The 23,310-nt window shown below is 38.6% G+C and overlaps 1 protein-coding gene across 2 annotated transcripts in view; it reads right to left on the reverse strand.

The window, feature by feature from the left end:
- The window catches only part of LOC127425400 (kremen protein 1-like), a 116,893-nt gene that overhangs the window by 40,508 nt on the left and 53,075 nt on the right, over positions 1 to 23,310 (reverse strand). For both annotated transcript variants that reach the window (XM_051671400.1, XM_051671391.1), the window contains exons 2-3: positions 17,536 to 17,698; positions 371 to 462 (exon numbers count right to left, since the gene is read on the reverse strand). In XM_051671400.1, the coding sequence (XP_051527360.1) occupies positions 371 to 462; positions 17,536 to 17,698 (255 nt within the window). The remainder of the gene's footprint in view (positions 1 to 370; positions 463 to 17,535; positions 17,699 to 23,310) is intronic.

Raw genomic sequence — 23,310 nt, forward strand, 5'->3', positions numbered from 1 at the left:
TTCCAGCATGTTTATCATTTCTTGAAAGCCCAGTCTAGCTGTGTGGAGGATCTGTATGGACATCCTTTTAAATGACACAAACTGTTCACTTGTATTTTAGCTAGTTCGTAGTTTGCATTTTTGTTGAATAGAAATAATTGAGCGGTCATTGACCTTATTCCTCAGTATGTTTCTTCTCACTCATTTTCTTTGAGTGGTGCTTAATCACACATCCCCCCCCAAATATAAATTTGACGGCAATTCTTGGTGCTGGAATATCGATATTATCGTGAAGTAAAATATTGCGATACTTTAAAATTCAGACTTTTCTCCCCCACCACTAGTTCTTCAGATTTTATTTGTTTATTTATTGTCTTCTCAAAACACTCACTTTGACAGGTTGGAATGTCACAATACTTCCAGTAGATTCCATCCTCAAGATCTGCGATGTAACACCATGGCCGAACATCTCCATCTGGGTTCCTGTGCGAGAGAGGGAGACAGAAAGAGACAGAGAGAGACAGACTGTTAAAACAAGATCATTTATTTCAAGCATAGCTGTCACACCAACAAAAAGCCTCTTCATGGGTTGTCAGTCAGACATAAACTCACCCAACAGAGGGAACCTATGTGCTTTATTGAGCCTCTTTCTCTTCCCCTGCCCTGCCTATCCAAGCATGTCCACCTCCAGGCCGGCGTCTACATGAGGGCCTGGGGAAGGGCTTTGTTCCTGTCCAGACAGTGACCTGCGGAGTTTACTGGCTTTGTCTGATTTGAAACCCCTTTAAGCTCTCTGGTGCGTACTTTCAAGCTTGATGTCTACCGCCAAACCCCATAAAGCCATCAAACAGAGTATTGATTACAACTATATGGCCAGACGAGGCAGTGATTAGTCGATTTCTTCACAAAACCAACACTCATCATAAAACAGTCCGACCAAGTCCCCTTCGCGTGCACTTTAGGTGCCCCGTGCAGTCAGTAATAATGATAATTGCTAGAAAAGCTATTCTTCTCGCCTTTAAGGAGCTACAATGCAACATCTCCAACTCGACCCTGAGGCTACAGCTATCTGATTTCAGCCATTGTTAGGTGGAATCAAAAGGGCGTGCCACGGTCTTTTCTTCCCCTATCAAAAACACTTTCCAGCTTCTCTTCTTCTCTCTTTACAACAGGAAAGTGTATTGAGTGAAGCGCCTTTTCAAGGGCTTTCTTTTTGTGTCCGGGGAAACTTAACCTCAGCTTGGAGTCAGCAAAACATCGCCTATTCTCCCTCCTGTTTTTTTTTTTTTTTTTTTTTCTTCTTAAGGAGAATGAGATCTGGCCTGCTTAGAAAACAGTATGGCTTTTGGAGCAGAGTGTGTATTTCAACAATCAGGAGCGACAAGCCCGCCAGGCCTGATGGGATTTACATTATGACTCAGTGAAATATAATGGCTACTTTGCATTGCTTTTTGAATAATGTATTCCCCTCTTCAGGAAAGACACCTGTTTGGTTTTAAAGTCTTAAGGGCGATTGAGGTTCAATAGAGAAGATGAGATTATAAGTCATAAAAGCAACCAGTACACATCGGAACCAAATGAGTTTCATGACTTTTGTTGAGTTAACGGTTCTCGAACATGCTGCTTCTTTCAGCAATGCGGACAGAACAGCATCCTAAAATTCCCTGAGAGTGTTTTCTTAATAATCTGACAGCGTTTCTACAATGCAAAGCATAATGCATGACCAGTGTAGTTTAATTCCCAAACGAATGACTTATGAGTTGGATCTCTTGAACCAAGAACTGATGTTTGTTTAGAATTTTTTATGTAATATATAGTTAAGATTAATTATTGGATTGCATTTATGCCTCTAAAAAGTCTATTTAAACACGTCAGTAAATCATATGGGTTTAGAACATCATGATCTGATCAAATGTTCACAGATTTTTTATTTTAAGGTGAAATATCCCTTTAAAATTATTAACTTCCTTATGATTTCTATTGCTGCTTGGATGCACACACATAAACTTAGTAATACATTGTGCCAGGTTCCTATATGGCTTCATTTGATCCAGGTTGCCTCTGGGGTCATTCAGTGATCACTTTAATTCATCTTGCTGTTTAAAACCTCTAATCACACCCCTCCTACCCCCAAGGGTGGGAGAAAAGCACTAGCACAGAGAATGCAGGGGTGCACTCCCAGACCAGATATAATAGGTGGCTTTGATCACCAAACGCAGCCCTGTTTGCCCTCGGGGTCTCCTTGAAATGTGTGTATGTGTATGAGCATATGTGTGTGTGCAAAGGTGTATTTCTATGATAAGTGTATGTGTGTGTGTCCAGTGAAGCCTGCAGGGTCAAGACCCTTCTGAGAGTGAATAAAGAATCTCAGCGTCTTTCATGTGTTGAGCACATCATCTGTTCTGGCTGGTTAATGGGATGGGGAAATACTTCTGCCTTTGGAAATGTGGGGATAAGAGTTTCCGCTAAGAAATTTTGGTGCCGGCCAACGTGTCCGGGAATGATAATGTTTGTCGGACAAATGGAAAAAAATCTGGTCATTTAATTTTGCGCTTAACGTGATGGACTATGCATAATAATGTGATATAATAATGACACAAAATGGCAAACGTTTGTTCTGTCTAGCTGCTTTTCTATTTGAAAAAAAATGGCTTTGATGGAATAAGTGTTTAATAAAAAAAAAAAAAAAAAAGAAACATTCACCAGGGAGCAAAAGTAGGCAAAGCAAAAAAAAAGCTAAACCAAATTTGCCACATGTCCTATCGCATATAAATAAATATTTAAATAACAAAAATCGTTAGGTCATGTCTAGGACTGTGTGATATGAATAATATACTTCTATCTGACACACGCATCTGTGTTTCATGTGAGTGTTGCGTGCGCTTTCTTTGGATCATGCAAGTGCGAGCGAGTCCAGCAGGCTTCCCGAAATTTACAGGAAAGCTAGAGTGGGTCGGGATCACTCACACTACTTCATTTTTGACCCAGCGAAAACCCTGAAAAAAAACACATATCCAAAAAATGGGTAACCTCCCAAACAAGTCAAGAAAATGAAGAGCAGCTTGCTATTAAAACAGGTGCGACATCTGGTGTGGGTTCAATCTATTTTACCTCTTCAAAATGAAGCACGCAAAAGAATGATAAAGGCAAAAGATGCACTCCACATTATTTCGATCATTTATGTTTTTGCAAGAAGGGTTTATAATTATTTGATATTTATTTTCTAAAAGAAGTGGATACATAATTTTGGTTATTTTCTGCAAAAAGTGTTTATTTTAGTTTTTTATAGGCCTATATATATAGATCTTGAATTTCTTGAGGAAAGTTTTTAATAATAATAAGGTCAACAACATATCAGACTGAAATGTGGCATAATGTGAAATTTAAGTTGAGTGTTCTGTTGTTGTTTTTTTTACTTTGATTATTGTCAAGTTCCAAATAAAGAGAAAATTATATAAGAGGAAGTACGTATTTAATTCTCTGACTGGATTATCCCAAAAAATAAAATAAAAATAAAAATATAAATAGGCATTACAATATGGATATTTAATATATAATCCAATATTAATTGGTTAAAAAAATTACTACACTATATATATCGTTATCGTGATATAAAATTACTAATATCATGATGTAAGATTTTGGTCATATCGTCTACCCCTAATTATGTCATATAAGTTCTCATCTTGGCTAATTTTCTTGACTCTTTATTTTTATGACTATTTTCCTCAGATTTTTCATAGCATAAAAGATCCTCCAGAAGATGGCAACGCAAAGCTGTTTAATGTAATTTTTCTGAAATGAGAAGCTTCTCACTGAGGGCACTACAGACGGGAATATCGCAGGCTACTTTTGCCAGTGTATGGTATAAAACCCGCTGTAGTCGCGGATTAGAACTCCACAAGCTTCTTGAAAGTTTAAACCTCTGTGTCAGCGAAGCGCTGTAATCATTGGGATGGTGTCACGTTGTGCATTTGTGGCATCAACTAAAGAAGTAGCTGACACTTCATGTTAATATTTTTACCGGACATTGTGTCCGACCATGTCTGAATTAAATTTTATCCGTCAAAAACCGGTATTTACTGGAAACCCTGGTAGGGATTTATTACTTCTAAAAGTGATGACAGGGATTTAGAACTGACCTTATGAAAGAGCAATCACAGATGAGATCACTTTTTGCTTTTTTTGTGGTCACTATGCATATTGTCTGTCTGTCTATCATCCTATCTACCTATCTATCTATCTATCTATCTATCTATCTATCTATCTGTCTGTCTACGTACGTGTCAGTTTTATCTATGTAAAAATACATAAGGATCCAACAACATGGATGGATCCCTTTGAAGTTCCATGTGGTCGACCCATAGTATCGGACTGTGGCTCAGACTCATGACGGGTGGCAGAATATACTGATTATTGTTTAAATCCTCTATCACAGATGCATCCCAGTTACATTAAGGATACATATTATTTTGTATAGAAACTCAGAAATATTCAGAATTATAGTAACTGAAAATACGTTTTTGTTTTCTATTGATATTGATAGCCTCTATACAAATATTGGTTCCTGTTCCTGTTGCTGATGGCACACTGCGCAAGTGTTTGTAGCTTGCTAGCCTGCTTAGCATTGCTTATTCTTATATGCTCATCATTTTATCCATTGCCATTTTACCATGTGCTCAGGTTTTTCCACTTTTCTAATGTTTCATCTGTGTGTATTTTACCACGTGCACCTGTTTCTCTTGTTTATTTTCTTTCTTTTTTCCACTTTTTTCCGCTTGTCTACATCTCGCATCTCGACTGCATGCATTCATTTTCTCCACTGTGTTTTACATGGATTATTGCATCAATCCCAAACATCAGCTGATTAGGAACCACATCTATCTAACCCTTGCCGCTCACGAACAACCACAACAACAAACAATTGCGGTAAGTCATGGCATCTGCTCATGTTATTGCTTCCTGCATTACATGCCACATGTTTACTATAGCTTCTTCCATCAGCAGTGAGGGGTTTACATGTGATAAATGTAAGGAATTAGTCGAGCTGATGGAGAAGATAAATGAGTTAAAGACACGAATCCGAATGCTAGTGGAGGTCAGTGAGAAAGAGAAGCCGGTAGATAATGTTTTGGATGCTGGTAGTACAGTGAGCAACACACACACTTTGGTTCTGGCTGAAAAGCCCCCGAAGCAGGGCGATTGGGTGATGTCTCTGCGGCATACTCACTAAGCAAAGCGACACCACTCTCCCATTCCTGTTAGGGTTTCCAATCGATTCTCACCACTCAGTGATGCACCCACTGAGAATCATGTTGAAAGAGCCCAAATAATTGGTGATTCTATTGTAATGAACGTGGAAATAAAGATTCCAGCCACTATTGTTAAATGCATTTCGGGTACCAGAGCATCTGACATCAGATCAAATTTACAAGAGCTGGCTAATGCTAAACATAGATTTTCTAAAATTGTTATTCATGTCAGCACTAACGATGTCCAGCTTCGCCAGTCAGAAATCACTAGAGGTAATGTTAAAGAGGTGTGTAAACTTGCAAAAATGATGTCAGACACCGTAATATGCACTGGCCCCCTCCCTGCTTGTCATGGTGACCACGTTTATAGTAGATTAGTGTCACTGAATGGCTGGATGTCTGAGTGGTGTCTGGAGAATAGCTTAGGCTTTATAGACAATTGGAAGAGTTTTTAGGGTAGACCTGACCTGCTAAAGAGAGACGGACTCCATCCCTCCAGGGAAGGTGCCGCTCTCCTCTCTAGTAATTTGGCTCATAGTCTTAATAATGATATTATTTTACTAACTGGGGCCCAGGTCAGGAAGAAGAAAAACTGGTTAATCCGAACGTCTGCTAGCTGCCTTGAGACGTCACACAGGTCACATAAACTACAACACACAGAGACTGTATCACCTAGATATCACAAAGAGACTGTGCCTGTTCCCCGAACTACCAAACACAAAACTCTCACTAAATAATTTAGAAAACTTGAAAAAAATAAAATAAAAAAAACTGAAGATAAACATCATATAAAGGTAGGGCTACTTAACATTAGATCTCTTTCTACCAAAGCACTAATTGCAAATTACATTATTACAGATCATAATTTGGATGCACACTGTTTGATTGAAACCTGGCTTAAACCAGATGAATGTATTAGTTTAAATGAATCTACTCCCCCAGGTTATTGTTATAAACATGAGCCTTGTCTGAAGCATCGGGTTTTTGGTGTTACTCAGAGGACAGGATATAAGTTTAAGTCTTTTGAACTAATAATGCTTAATATGACACCGTCAGATATAAATAAAAAATCTCTGTCGTCTTTTGCCCTTGCTACAGTATATAGATCACCCGGGCCATACTCTGGTTTCCTTGGTGAATTTGCAAGTTTTCTATCAGATCTAGTATTTAATGTAGATAGAGCTTTAATTGTTGGTGACTCAACATTCACACAGATAATGAAAATGACACATTGGGATTAGTATGTATCGATATTTTCAACTCTCTTGGAGTCAGACAAAATGTGACAGGACCAACTCATCGCAATAATCATACGCTAGATTTAATTGTGTCACATGGAGTTGATGTTGATACTATAGAAATTCTACCGCAGGGCGATGACATCTCAGATCATTACCTCGTCTCTTGTTTGTTGCGATCAGCTAATGTCACTCAATCTACACCATGCTATCGTTCAGGTAGAACTATTCTTTCGACCACTAAAGATAGCTTCACTAATAATCTTCCAGAATTGTCTCACATACTCAGTAAGCCAAAAAGTCTAGAAGAACTTGATGTAATAACAGAAAGTATAAATACAGTTTTCTCTAGCACTCTTGATAGTGTTGCCCCCCTTCGATTAAAGAAAATTAAAGAAAAAAAAACCTTGCACCATGGTACAATGATCACACTCATGCTCTCAAGAGAGCAGCTCGGAAAATGGAGTGCAAGTGGAAGAATACAAAATTAGAGGTATTTCGCGGTGCATGGAAGGATAGTGTCTGTAGCTACAGACAGGCACTAAAAGCTGCCAGGTCAGCATATTTTAACAAACTGAAATATGCTGACAAAAAATATAACCACAACAATCCTTCAGTACTGGGGGCTAAATTGGTTAGGAATAAAGCACTGACTGAACCATATATTCCGTTGCAGCACAACAGTAATGACTTCATGAACTTCTTTACTGATAAAATTGAAATAATCAAAAATAAAATTGGAACTATGCAATCAACTGTCACAGCACCTCAGAAAACAGTGTCTCATAAACAGTCCTTCCTTCCATCTGTCTGTCTGTCTGTCTATCTGTCTGTCTGCCTATCTATCTATTTAATAGTCCGTCCGTCCGTCCATCCGTCTATCTATCTAAAAGTCCATCCAACCGTCCGTCTGTCTGTCTATCTATCTGACAGTCTATCTGTCTATCTGACAGTCCATCTGTCTGTCTGTCTGTCTGTCTATCTACCTATCTATCTATCCTTCCATATATATGTCCTCTGCATCTTACATTTTTCTCCTGAGCAAAGACCCTAGTAATCTCACATGTGTTTCAGAAGAGATCTCAAGAAGAGAATTAGTTGTATTTCTCTTAAGGAATCTTAGGACATTTCTCTGCTTAGTTTTTCCACAAACAAAAACTGAAAGCTCTCCATGGTGACCACAAAGGTCATCAAGACACTAGATCTGAGAACAAACTGATGTGTAAGAACACTGTGTTGAGCAGTTATGGTTTACTGTAACAGCAACAGAACAAATTCTCTCTCTAATTTGTTTCAGGATACCAATCCATCTGTACTGAGAGAAACCCAGCTGTTCTTGTCTTGACTGGGTTCAAAAGCTTTTCTTTAATAACTGCTTTCCATGCGCCATAATCATAAAATTTATGATAAACTTTTAAAACTTTGGCACAAAGCTATTCATAAAATAACACTGGGATTTTTTAACAACAAAAGCATGCAAAATATATAGTAGGGAATGGCTGAAAATAGCCTTTTTTCCTGAACACCCCAGCCACACTGTTAGCCTTCTACAGTTAAGCAGTATCCAAAGGAAATATCAGGGAGGGAAATTTGCCTAATAGACTTTGAGTCTGGTTCGGCCAACATGGCAAACATGTGCTTCAGCAGAATTGAGATTCAAGCATAGGCCTGTAAAAGCTGATATCTAGCATTATACTTCTCCAAAAAAATACAAAACAAAGCAGGTAAATAGACATTGATGTATATTTGACACAGCTAAAAATGCTACAGCAAATACATTTTGGTAGTGAATAGAGGCTTTTACAAAAGGTTCAATGAAATCATTAGAGATGCTTGTCACAGTCTATTGTATCTATGTCACGTAGAACACACTTGCGGTATTATGTGCCAACACAAAGCCCGCCTCACTGAACTTTCATCTGAAAGTGGATAATGACACAATCAATTCCACAACCACATAAACAACAGTGTAAACTATAACCAGCTGAATCAAGGCAAAAGCGCAAACAGGGTTGACGGTTGCTTACACTTACACTAACAAAAAAGACAATACGGCCTGAGGAAGTAAACAAAATTGAACTTTAAATGCTTTCTGGGGAAAAAAAACAATTTACACGGTAATGTGATTTCCAAGCGAGACTTTATTTTATCCCTTTTATTGGAATTGATTGGATTGCATACAGTTGTCTCTATATGGTGGCTTTAAGTAGCTTATAGTTTTAGTCCTTTAACAAAAATGCCCTTCAAATTTAGTCAATATTTCATCATGTCATAACCGCTAATTTTAGTAATTTTAACTCTGACTAAAATAGCATATAATTTTAATAAATGAAAATAACATTTTAATAGATGATAATGTGCAAAATGACAAAACGGATGACAACACGTAACAGACCGAACTTCAACCAATTATTTAAATATTTAGGAAAAAGCAATACACATTTATTATTTAAAACATATACAGTATAAACATATACAAGATACATCAAAATGTCCTTGTTGTGAAAACCGGTACTCCTGAAATAATAGCATACAATGAATATAATGAAGTGTTAACCCTGATAAGTTACAGAATTCTGATTTCTTCATGCTTTAGAGACTGTAATTCATTTTCAGTGTTTTAATATGTTTTTTCAGCGTTTTTACAGAAACAGCATATTTATAACGCAAGTTACGCATTCTGACTAGCACGTAACAGTTATAGTTTACTTGTTCACTTGCTTCATTGTCTGTGTAGAGGAAAGTTGTTATATATATGTTGTGGATGTAGTGATTAATCTCATGTATAAACAGAATGATTGAGGTAATTAACCCATTTGAAAAGCAGTTCATTTGTTCAGTCTTGTATGTATTTTCTTCTGTTTGTGCACTGTTCAGTGATATTTTTTCCACATAATAATTTCTTCACAGTGTTTTAATTCAAATCGTTTAATTATCACCATGATGCATCTTTTTTTCATTATCATTAACAAAATCAACTAACTTTTTTGTTACTAATTTTGTTGACAAGATTAACACTGTTATCCACTGACATTTTATTGAGAGGAAGGACCGCAATATTTATTAAAATATTTCCTTTTGCTTTCTGCATAAGAATGATGACAGAATTTACATTTTTAGGTGAACTATGTCTTTAAAATTAGAATTTACATTAGCTTACTAAAGGTTGGTTTGCCTATATAAACATAAAGACACAGAGAGTCGGCTTGTTGTTTCCAAGATTTCCAGTCCCCTAGGTGTTACACCAGCAGCGTCTGCTATCTCTCCAGAACACCACCAGAGGTCTTCATCTCCATCTACCAGGTGATGACTTTCCAACAGTCCATCTGTCTTTCAAGCCTATGTAAATTACATTTTTCATGATCTTATTGGCAAATGGGTCATTGTCTACATTGATGATATTCTGATATACTCTTCTTCCCTTGATGAACATGTTCAACACTTCAGAGTGGTGCTCAACCGCCTTGTTCAACACCAACTGTATGCCAAGATGGAAAAATGTGAGTTTCACAAATCAACCATCTCTTTCCTGGGGTATGTCATCTCCCCAGAGGGAGTCACCATGGACTCTTCAAAGGTGCAAGCCATGCTGAAGTGGCCACTACCCATGTCTGTCAAAGAACTACAGCACTTCCTTGGTTTTGCAAATTTCTACTGACGTTTCATCCGAGGTTTCAGCTCAGTTGCTGCTCCACTCACCTCTTTGCTCCATGGAAAAGCTCTGAAACTGATCTGGACACCTTCTGCTCGTCAAGCCTTCGATGATCTTAAACAACACTTTAAAACTGCACCCATTCTCCATCATCCAGATCCCACTCGACCCTCTGATTCAGGAGTAGGTGCAGTGCTCTCTCAATGACAAGGATCTCCCATCAAACTCCATCCCTGTGCCTTCTACTCACGCAAGTTGTCAGCTGCTGAGAGAGATGCCGATGTTGGCAACCATGAACTTTTGGCCATGAAAGTGGCTTTCGAGGAGTGGAGGCATTGGTTAGAGGGAGCTTGTCATCCTTTCCTGGTTATCAAGGATCATCGCAACCTGGAATACATTCAGTCTGCTAAACGACTAAATCCCCGTCAAGCTCGATGGTCTCTGTTTTTCTCCAGATTTGATTTCACCATTACCTTTCGACCCGGTTCCAAGAACACCAAAGCAGATGCCCTGTCCCGCATTTATGGGTCTACTAACTGCAACAACCCCCTGACCCCGATAATCCCACCAACCCTCATTGTCGCTCCTGTACAATGAGATATTATGGCTGAAATCACCCAAGCTCAGAATGAAGAACCCAGTCCCACTGACTGCCCTCCTGATAAAGTCTTGGTTCCCAGATCCTTGCGCAACAGAGTTCTTCAGTGGGTTCATGACTCGGCCTGCTCCGGGCATCCAGGCGCACAAGCTACTTGCAGGTTAGTGCAAAACTGGTTTTGGTGGGAGAACCTAGCGACAGCCTTGCTGACTATGTTAAAAATTTTAATGTTTGTGCCACCTCTAATCTGTTCGACAGCTTCCATCTGGTCTCCTTCAGCCCCTGCCTGCCCCTCGTCATCCTTGGTCTCATATCACAGTGGATTTTGTCACGGATTTACCCAACTCCCAGGGTTTCACTACCATCTTAACCGTGGTGGATCATTTTACTAAGGAATGTAGATTCATCCCTCTGCCCAAGCTCCCCTCGTCTATGGAAAGTGCTGAGAACCTGTTCCAGTATGTCTTCTGCTTCTATGGCCTACCAGAAGACATTGTCTCTGACCGTGGTCCTCAATTCACCTCCTGAGTCTGGTCTGCATTCTTCAAATTGCTCAACGTCAATGTGAGTCTAACCTCTGGATATCACCCTCAATCTAATGGAGAAGCTGAACGCCTTAATCAAGACCTAGGCAAATTCCTCTGAGCATACTGTCAAATGAATCAGCATGACTGGAGCCGCTTCCTTCCCTGGGCCGAATATGCTCAAAATTCCCTGTTCAAACCAGCCACCGGAACCACTCCTTTCAAGTGCATCCTAGGTTTTCAACCCCCACACTTTCCTTGGTCCGGGGAACCGTCCGATGTATCTGCAGTCGACGACTGGATGCAGCGCAGTGAGGCTATATGGGATCAAGCACATGTCCACTTACAACATGCTATTCACCGACAGAGGGAGCAGGCCAATCTCCATCGGTGGCCTGGCCCCAACTATGCTCCAGGGCAGTGGGTTTGGCTGTCAACCTGAGATCTTCGGCTCCCGTGCAAGAAATTAAGTCCCAGGTATTTTGGTCCTTTCAAAATCATTCATTAAATCAATCCTGTGTCCTTCAAGCTACAACTCCCTGCTAATTACCGTGTTTCCCCCACCTTTCATGTCTCCTTGCTCAAACCCGCGGCGCCTCCAAGAGAGGAGGGCTCTCAAGACCCCCAGAGACCCTTCCATTCCTCATTGATGGAGAGGAGGACTTTCGGGTACACAAGCTCCTAGACTCTCGACGCCGGGGTCGGACTCTCCAATACTTGGTTGAATGGGAGGGCTACGGCCCTGAGGAGCATTCCTGGATGAACTCTGAGGACATTCTGGACCCTGCTTTCATCTCTGAATTCCACAACAATTTCCCTAATTGTCCCGCTCCCAGAGGTCGTGGTAGACCCCGACGCAGACAACCTCCTCGTGTCAGGAGCCGCTCCCGGGGGCTCTGTTACACCTGCAGCATCTGCTATCTCTCCAGAACGCCGCCAGAGGTCTCCATCTTCGGAATTCTAGCTTTCCCCTCACAAACTACATTTCCCATATCCCCAGCTCAGACTGATTACTCACTCACCTGTTTCATATTATATATTTAAGTTCTCTGTTTACTTGCATTCAGTGCGAAGTCTTGTTCTGTTCTGGGTAGCTCAGCGAGTACTGACGCTGACTACCACCTATGGAGTCACGAGTTCGAATCCAGGGTGTGCTGAGTGACTCCAGCCAGGACTCCTAAGCAACCAAATTGGCCCGGTTGCTTGGGAGGGTAGAGTCACATGGGGTAACCTCCTCATGGTCACGATTAGTGGTTCTTGCTCTCAATGGGGAGCGTGGTAAGTTGTGCATGGATCGCAGGGAGTAACATGAGCCTCCACGTGCTGGGAGTCTCCGCGGTGTCATGCACATCGAGCCGCGTGATAAGATGCGCGGATTGATTGTCTCAGAAGCCGAGGCAACTGAGACTTGCCCTCCACCACCTGGATTGAGGTGAGTAACCGCACCACCACAAGGACCTACTAAGCTGTGGGAACTGGGCATTCCAAATTGGGGAGAAAAGGGGATAAAAACAAAAAACAAAAAACAGGAAGTAATCAAGTTCAGATAATTATCAGTGACGAGAGTGATTCGGAGGTTAAATTTTCCCTCCAGCATTACATTTTTACTCCACTGATGGTTAGGTTTAGGTTTGGTGTTTGGGTTGGGTGGTACAGTTTATAAAATATGCATTCTTCTTCACTATATTACAGCCTGTACAGCTGAAAACTTGCTTTTGGCGCCCCACTGTGGACATTACAACTGGAAAATACAGCTCAAACATGCCTATATACCAAACAACACTTACCGCTTTTGGCCACTGGGGACAGTGTTTGGAATTTTGGTAAGCACAGACTGATTTTAGCTAAAGAAAAGTCAACCTATTGTTTCCAATTTCACTGTGATCAGTCTGGCTATAAGGAGATGTAAAATCAGAGGCAGATAGGGAACATATCTCAGAGAAAGCAGAGGAGTTGTTGACCTTTCCCTCTAACTCCCAAACTCTCTCAGATCCTTTTATTCACAATTAATAAGAGGTTTTCCTCTCAGCCCCATCTCTCAATGTTTTCATAGCTATTTCACAGCACACAATAAAGATTAAATGTGAGGGTTATTAGGACTTGGCACCTCCATTTCTCTTTCTCTTTCTCTCCCTCTCTCACATGCCAAGACTGCAGTTCCCTCCTTTCAAGTCAAATGGTGTGTAGACAAGCCAACAAAGAGATGCAAACACAGTTTATGACATCATTAAACAAAGACACACACACACTCAAAGATTTTCAGAACCATTCTTTCTGTACACGTAATTGGGACTATAAAACATCCACTACATAAATAATAATTGTCATATTTCTTTAAAACACACACCTGTCTCTTTTCCTGGCCTGTTGCTAACTGTTAAAAATACACTAGACTTTTGAATCAACTACTTGAATGTGAATACAAACAGACAGCAAGATAGTTGGATAATTGGATTTTTTGACAGACAGACAGACAGACAGATAGATAGATAGATAGATAGATAGATAGATAGATAGATGTTTTACATAAGTTATTATGTTATTTAAGTCAGGTTCAATTATATTTAAGGACCATAAACCTTGTCACTTAGCCTGTTTGGCATGGTCCTCTCAAGCCAATTCCCAAAGTCGATTACAACACATAAAAACATTCCTACATACACTCCCAGCAGACATAATGCCACACAACCATGTGCCTAAAATCAACACTGCTGTTCCTGATGGTGATCTGCCCCTTTTCACTTAATCTCTGTCTGCCGTTCTGAATCCAGCTTTCACTTCCCATATCATACAGTCTGCTGGATCTGCACACACACACATACACCCCTCTAGCCAGGTTAGATGAGCATTAAAGTAATAGTTTACCCAAAAATACATATTCTGTCATCATTTACTCACCCTCATGTTGGTTCAAAACTTTTTTCTTCTGTGAAACACAAAATGAGTTATTAGGCAGAATGCTCAGGCTGCGCTTTTCCATACAATGAAAGTGAATGGTGACCAAAGGCTGTCAAGCTCCAAAAAGGATGAAAAGTACCATAAACATATTGTCCATATGATTTCAATGCAGCATAACTATATTAGACTTTTAAAGCCATATACTTTATGCCATTAGCTTTGTGTGAGGATTTGACTGAAATTTAAGTAATTTTTCACTGTAAATCTTGCAATCTGGACATTCAAACCTTGTGCATTTACAATTCATGCAATAACTTCTTTTTTTTTTTTTTTTTTGTATGGAAAAGAGCAGCATGGGTATTTTCCTAAATAAACTCCTCTTGTGTTCCACAGAAAAAGAAAGCATTAGGGATTTGAGCAATGAGGATGGAATACATTATGACATAATTTTTTGAGTGAGCTACCCCTTAAGCAGTAAATAGTATGGCAGTCAAATGCTCTTAAATGTCATTTTTCATCTCTGTCTGTGCTCTGATCATCTTCCAAGCTACTTCTATCTTGTGTCCGAGGAGTGACATTACAGCTGAAAAAAACTGGGAAACTCGAAACTCTAAAAGGCTGCAAAGTGTAAAAGCCAGAAAAAGACACTTTTGTCAAATTGACAAACTTTTTAAACAGAGTATGGCTGGAATATTGTGTTACATGTGTGAATGAACCAAATACTCCATCATAATCTATCTGTAGTTAAACATTGGTTAGATTGTTGCCTTTGACAGAAATGTTTTGTTTTGTCCTCCGTGTGTTAGTGTATTCAGAAAGAAAGTGAATCAAAGGGGGAAGAAGGCTATCGGTCATCCACATTGTGGCTCTACTGCATTTGTTTCAGTACAGAGGGATTTGAGGCGACTTTGCAAATGTAAACTCTTCAAGCCCTGCTGAGTCCATATAATGACAGGAACAAAAAAATAAACCTACACTCATGGACCACAGTCAAATGCTGCATTGTGACTTTCTAAAGAACATTTTGAATGAAAACGGTTCTCTCCAACTAAGTGAAATTAATTTGAAATCATTTAGTTTGGTTTAACCTTTTCATGAGTAGGGTATAAATTCCCCTGCAGTGCGCCCTGGAGTGAATTATTTTTGCACGTGACACTGCACAGCTGGTAGAGGTGGGCAGTGTAGAGGTTTTTTATTTGTTTTAGTTTTTTTATATTAAAATTTTTGATTTCTTGTCATAAAAAAAATAAAATAAAATACTGTATATAATATAGTAAACATGTGAACAAATGGGTTATGTCTGCTGTACTGTATTTGTTTTATTTATTTTGTTTTATAGAAACTATTGCCTATATGCACTGTTTGACTGTATAAAAGCGTTAAGGCCTGAATTGGGTTTTAAGATCCTTAAAAAAATAATGTTTTGGATTATGAAAATTGAATTTGTAGTAGATTACTTAGAGTTGGGGTACTCGAGCTCAGACTCGGACTCGAGTCCGAGTCATGAGTTCAATTTTAATGGACTTGGACTTGTCACGGACTCAGATGCATTTCGGACTTGGGATTTTTATATGTCCTTGCGTGTGATTATTCTGGCTGAGAGCAGCAGTACTTTTTTAAGTACTTTTTTAGCTCTCTCGCTCACATGCCCAAGCTGTATGTGTGTGCAGGAAAGAGATCGCCATTCGCCAGACGTGCTCGGTCGCTCTCATCCAGAAAAATCAATAATGTAAGTACACTTTAAAAAGTACGTTCCCCAACACTGCAAATGATTAAATAGAGCACGTTTTATCAGACTCAGACTTACTACGCAAAGTCATATCTAACTGAAAATGTTGACTATATCGAGACAAAATCTAATTAACTACATGTCAGGGACATTTAAACTAATACGACGGATGAAATAGACCATGATGAAAATTGTACAACTCAGTCCGTCACATATTTGTAGCACAACCTCTGTGTGTTACCTGTAAAGCTGGCACTTGCATTTCAATGGCAAAAAAGTCAGAAAATACAATGAAGAACACAAGTGAGGTGAGAAGTCTCTATTCACCTATTATCCATACTAAATATAATGTGAAAAGAACGAAACGTCAGCCCAAGGTGTGTTTGATCTTAACATTTCTGAGAAGTAAGCTACACCTAGACACAGCAGGAGGACTGAAAAGTGTGAAGTGTAGTACTGTAGTATATAAATATTTTTTTTTAATGGTATCTGATCCCTTCTGTTTTTATTTTATATTGTTCTATTTAATTTTATGGGCATTATTAAATGTTTTAATATTACCATTTATTAAATGTATTAAACACATTAAATGTATTTAATTAATTACATTAGATGTATTTCACCCATAATTTTAGATAAAACTAAACTAAAATGAAGTAGAAATAAAAACTAAATTAAAATAATATTAACTCTGGTTGTAATGACTAACACAGCTTTCACTTTCTTTATTCTATGTTTACAGTGGAGGGGAAAAAGCAACAAATAATTGAAAAAGTCAACAGAACACAATAAGAAGTGTGTTGAAGAACAGTTTTGTCTTCATACACTTAACGCATAAGCTTTCATTCTGAAATCACTTTGAAATTAGCAGGATACTAATCATTTGTTTTTTGCATTAATATTGACAAATTGTTTTTCTTAGTTGTGAAGGTTAAAGTAAGCTTAAAATATTGATGTTGAGTTTATGGTTACAATTTTAATCCAGATTCTTAAACAGATTCATTCAGACTCAAACTTGACTCAGACTCAGCCTGTTATGGACTCAGTCTTGAGTCCAACTTGGTCCCTTCTAGACTTGGACTCAACTCGGACTCAATTGTTGTTGTTTTTTTGCACATCTTATCACTTGTCTTGTTGAGCACATCTGGCTTCACGCTATTCTCTGCGGCATCCACGCACAACTCACCACGTGCCCTACTGAGAGCGAGAACCGCATTATAGCGACCATGAGGAGGTTACCCCATGTAACTCTACGTTCCCTAGCAACCTGGCCAATTTGGTTGCTTAGGAGACCTGGCTGGAGTCACTCAGTACACCCTGGATTCGAACTCGTAACTCCAGGTTTGGTAGTCAGTGTCAATACTCGCTGAGCTACCCAGCCCCAGGACTCAATTGTTTAAAGATTCGGACTTGACTCAGACTCGAATAAGGTGGGCTTGAACCCAACACTAGGATTGCTATTTTTAATTAACTTACCAAACAATATTCAGTACCATATAGTGTACAGTATATCAAAGTATTATGGTATTACCATCTGATCCCATAACCCTTACTTTTTTGTAAGGGTAAACATATCTGAAAATCTATTGGGTTTACTCAGCATAAAATTCACTGGGAGATTCTGCAGAACATGAATATTATGTTGCGACTTTAGAATTGTCTGACCTGCAGAAGTTATGTGGTCCAAGGCCTCCTTCTCCATTGGGATATTTGAGGGTATTGTAGGGATGTTGGAAAGTCTCATTCCAGAAAAGACATGGCCTTCCCACTTGAAGACTGGTCTGATTCTGTCGGCCTCTGTAGTCCTCTCCATTTGCAGTATAACACTCTGAAAGACATAAGAGAATTTTACTACTACAGAATTTAGTTTTATGCAGCTTTTCGCTAGGAATCTGTTAGTTTGTACTCTTGAACTTAATAATTGGTCACTATGAATTTAGCTGCTAACATTGCTCATTTATTATTAGCAATCTTTTTTCTTTTTTATTATGGTGAAAGTTCAGTATGTGCTGCATAATATAAATAAGGGGGCAATAATAATGGAACAAATAAATAAATTATGGATCAGGTTTATGATTCTGATATTACATTTGTGTTATGATCTGCCTACGAATCTCATAACTAATTCTGTAAGTTTGAAACAGCCAGATGAAATGAGAATTGTGTGAATTACCCTTCACTAAAACCCCTGCGGAAAAAAAAAGAAACTGAAAGAAGGAACAAAATAAAACAGTTTTCCCTACTTAAAGGCTGGGAGACCAGTTAGAGCATCTTAAACCAGCTAAGACCAGCAAACCAGCTTGGGCTGGTTTAAGCTGTTTTATTCAACAATGTTGTTTTGCCTCTATCTAAATGGCAACCATGTGGAAGAAAAAAAGAACTTTTTTCTCCACCAAAAACAACAGCGACACAGGACTTATGCACGGTCAAAATAAATATGAGGGTAACTATCCCATCAAAGGGTATCTGTTGGTATTTCTAAGCTCTAAACTTCAAAGCATCTCATTTGGATTGAGTACTGGTTTGAATGAGGAAGCTAGTATGTGGTGAGAGTACATATTTAAACCCTGGCTTTAATATGTGGGGTACCTCAAAACCTGCTAGGAGCTCATAATACCATTTCCATATTGATCTTAAACTTCTTTCCAAAATCTTCTGCTGGAGGAAGCAGACAAAATGAAAATGTGCAAGAATAGACATGGCTCACTATTGATAATTACTGTTATAAGAATGAGTATCAATCATAGCAAGTGATCTAGACTTCTGCATTTTCTGATGAAAATGTTAGTGATAGCAAAACTCGCTGCCACAATATAAGGGTGTTGTGTGTGGGTGCCCAGGTGTTGTTTTTTTGTTTTTCTTCCCCTTTTCTCCCCAATTTGGAATGCCCAATTCCCAATGCGCTCTCTAAGTCCTTGTGGTGGCATAGCGACTCGCCTCAATCCGGGTGGCGGAGGACGAATCTCAGTTGCCTCCTGAGACTGTCAATCCGTGCATCTTATCACGTGGCTTGTTGAGCGTGTTACCGCGGAGACATAGTGCGTGTGGAGGCTTCACGCTATCCCCTGCGGCATCCAAACTCACAACGCGCCCCACAGAGAGCGAGAACCACATTATAGCGACCACGAGGAGGTTACCCCATGTGACTCTACCCTCCCTAGCAACGAGCCAATTTGGTTGCTTAGGAGACCTGGCTGGAGTCACTCAGCACGCCCTGCATTCGAACTCGTGACTCCAGGGGTGGTAGTCAGCGTCTTTACTTGCTAAGCTACCCAGGTCCCCACCCAGGCATTGTTATGTGGTTGGTGTTTAACAAAAAATCTAGAGTTCTGACAAACTTGCCGCAAACTTTTTTTTCACATGCAAATGAGCTTGTGATTCGCTGCAAATTTTTGCCAGAAGTTTGAAGCTCTTCAACGGTAGAGGTGAACCTGCAGCAAGCCTTTGACGATAATGAAGAGTGTGCTCATTTGCATATGAAAATAATGAGTGGAGAATTTGCAGCAAGTTTGCCAGAACTCTCAATTTTTTCAAGCGTGGTTGCTTACTGAAGCAAGTCAAAAAAACCCAATCCCCAAGTCTCCATTATATTCTCGTCTGCAGGCTTGGGGAGTAACGGATTACTTGTAACAGCGTTAGGTAATCAGGATACAAAAGTTAGGAAACTGTAATCTGTTACAGTTACATTATAAAACTATCGTAATACAGAAGCACTCTCGTTGTGAAATAAGCGGAGCTGCAGCTGCTGCTCCACTGAAGCAAAACTTGCGTGTCGAGCGTCTTTAAAGGAAACACCCTGGCGTTATATCTTTAATGCAGTTATATTTTATGCGTTATGGCTTTATTAAAGTTAAAATAATAAGGAAGCAGGTCATGTAAATAACTACAAACTCCAAAACTGGCATTTATCTGTGCAGTCAGCGCCTCTTCTATGAGTTGCGTGAATGTCCCGATCTAAGGGGGAGAGATTGAAACTGCATCCAGCTGAGGCACACTTTGTCACAGGGACGCTCATCCTCCGAGCGCACGTGCTTGCTGCAGCTAGATTATAACGTGATGACTCACGACTTATTGAATCATAATATATGTGTCACTGTGTATTTCATATTGTGAAGAAAATTGGCAATATGAAGCTTTATTAATAAATTTTTTTTTATTTTTTTTGTGAGTTAAAGATGGATTGAAGTGAACAGAAAGGTGAGAGAGGGTAGTCTTCGCCCCATGTACTGCAACAAAATACGTTTTTGATTTGTTTTTGTTTTGGCTTGTTTTCCAAAAATAATATCTAAAACTCATTTAAAACAATGAACATTTTCTTTAGCAGCTATACTGCAGAAGAAAAAAAAATTATCTGAGAATGTTGAATATAATATAAAAATTACAAATATTTTAAAATACATAAAAATCCTTTTAAAAAAGATGCATTCACCTGAGCAGCAGCATAAGATATTTAGACTTGCTTTTAGAGAATAGATCTTGAATAGAAGTATATTTTGTCTCTACTGCACTCGCAGAAGTATAAATAAGTGGAAAAATACACATACATTCTCTTAAAGCAAGTCTAAATACCTTATATGTTGCTTCTCAATTAAATGTATCTTGTTTTAAGGATTTTTAGACAATTCTAAATGGAAAACAAGACAAAAACACTTGATAACAATAGGATTTCTTTTGCAGTGAATTTTTTACTGAACTAATAAAAAACTTAAACGTATTTCGAATACTCAAGTATTCGTTCTGCAATAATTATTCGAATAGTAAAATATTCGAATTTCGCAAAGTTTTGCTTTGCTGGCCATATATACAGCGAGATGCATGTTAAATCCTGAACACACAAACTAAAACTGGCAGTTATAACAGAATGCACTGGGTGCCGCTGTTGAGTGTGGACACAAGTTAATCACATTTGATAAGCAAACGGTTCTGTCAGCATGTTCAGATGGACAACAAAAAAGCGGGTTATTGTGAGAATGTGGCTTACTGCGAGAAAGCTGGGTTCCTGTTTAAATGTACTGGATAAGCGGTGTACACTTTACTCTCATATATGTGCAGCTCGTCAGAAAGAAGCGTCCCCATAACAACCTAATCCCCGCGACGCTTCTGTAAACAACAAACATGGCATCCGAGAAAGACTATGCTAGCTGAGGGACATTCCATCAATTAAACTGGTGTGTATAAATGAGTGTAGTTTACTGAGCATGTGGATATGCTTGTTTTTCTCAGCAAAAACATAAGATACAATATAAACATAACTATTATATGTTGAGTGTTTATATTTGTCCTGTACGTTAACTGCGTCAGTCTACTTCATTAGCGGTTTCTTTTTCATCACTTTGCGTGAGCTTAAATGCTTTCATTCTGTACTTTTTTGTTTTCACATACAGGAGCTTGTTTTGGATATAATTAGAAGCTTGTTTTTTTTTTAATGGTGATGCAACCTTTATGACTAAAAAAAAAATGTTACAATGTCTCTTTCTCATTAATTACCTTCATTTAAATAATAGAATATTCAAATATTAGTTTTTTATGAGCTTAAATATTCGAATACCAAATTATTGATGAATGCCCATCCCTTGTTGCAACAATCGCAGAATAGTCAAATAATCGTTCTAATAATCGTTAGATTAGTCGATTATCAAAATAATCATTAGTTGCAGCCCTAGTGAACGGTACTTAAACCTTCATCATTTAAGAAAAAAAAGTTTTGAATACAACATCAATACAAAAATCGACTGAAAAAATACCCCTGGAAAACCTGCTATGACTTTCTCTCCTTTTTCACCTCTCATGATTTTGCATCCCTGATCATTATTAACAAATCCAAATTGTACACATAAATACCAAATTAATTGAAAATGTGTTTTAAGTTCTTAGGAAAGAAAGTTCAATGAAGAATTTATCTGATTTTGATTCATTTTTGTTGAGAACAGTTCAAATGTCTGGGTGACATGTTCAACACTTAGAGTAATTAGGAATAAATTACTGAAAAGACACACTGAACATTTAAATCTGTTTTGATCTATTCTTTAAAACTAGATTTTGTTTTATTTTTGGACTCAAAACAATTTTTCCTCTTAAAATCCTCCTTAAACAGAAACAGAAACATAGAAATCAGCCATAAACTGTTAGCTGGTGACTTTGGATCATGAGCAAGCAGAGGAAAGACACTCTCCAGCATTTAATTATGACAACAATAACAATGATGATGATAACGTGTGATCTACCTATTGAATACAGTCAGAAGTTAATGAATAGTGCAAAATTCAAGTTGCTATTGCCTATACACACTAACTGCAATACATGGTAGAATTACACTTTGCAGTGTTTTTGAATCTGAGGTATATCCTGTCAGATTTAGTTTAATGTTAACCAAGACATATTGTAATTCAGTGCATCTGTTCTGATTATATTTGCTTTAAGAGAAATGTTCTTTCTCTGTAGCAGACAGAGAACTCACCTGATTTCTTAAACAAATTCTGAGTTGTTCTACATTAACAGCTCATTTTCTGTTTTCTTGGTAGGGTGCAGTTTACATGTTTCTTTTCTTTAGATAAAGTTGTGCTCAAAAGTTTGCATACCCTAGCAGAAATTTACATACCCTTTAATGTTTGGCCTTGTTACAGACACACAAGGTGACACACACAGGTTTAAATGGCAATTAAAGGTTAATTTCCAACACCTTTGGCTTTTTAAATTGCAATTAGTGTCTGTGTATAAATTGCCAATGAGTTTGTTAGCTCTCACATGGATGCACTGAGCAGGCTAGATACTGAACCATGGGGAGCAGAAAAGAACTGTCAAAAGACCTGCATAACAAGGTAATGGAACTTTATAAAGATGGAAAAGGATATAAAAAGATATCCAAAGCCTTGAAAATGCAAATCAGTACTGATCGATCACTTATTAAGAAGTAGAAAATTAGGGGATCTCTTGATACCAAGCCAAGATCAGGTAGACCAACAAAGATTTCAGCCACAACTGCCAGAAGAATTGTTCAGGATACAAAGAAAAACCCACAGGTAACCTCAGGAGGAATACAGGCTGCTCTGGGAAAAGACAGTGTGGTTGTTTCAAGGAGCACAATACGACGATACTTGAACAAAAATGAGCTGCATGGTTGAGTTGCCAGAAAGAAGCCTTTACTGCATCAATGCCACAAAAAAAGCCTGGTTACAATATGTCCAACAACACCTTGACATGCCTCACAGCTTCTGGCACACTGTAATTTGGAGTGACGAGACCAAAATAGAGCTTTATGGTCACAACCATAAGCGCTAAGTTTGGAGAGGGGTCAACAAGGCTTATAGTGAAAAGAATACTATCCCCACTGTGAAGCATGGTGGTGGCTCACTGATGTGTTGGGGGTGTGTGAGCTCTAAAGGCACGGGGAATCTTGTGAAAATTGATGGCAAGATGAATTCAACATGTTATCAGAAAATA

Source organism: Myxocyprinus asiaticus, chromosome 3, assembly GCF_019703515.2.
Source record: "Myxocyprinus asiaticus isolate MX2 ecotype Aquarium Trade chromosome 3, UBuf_Myxa_2, whole genome shotgun sequence".
In the NCBI taxonomy this organism is placed as follows: domain Eukaryota; kingdom Metazoa; phylum Chordata; class Actinopteri; order Cypriniformes; family Catostomidae; genus Myxocyprinus; species Myxocyprinus asiaticus.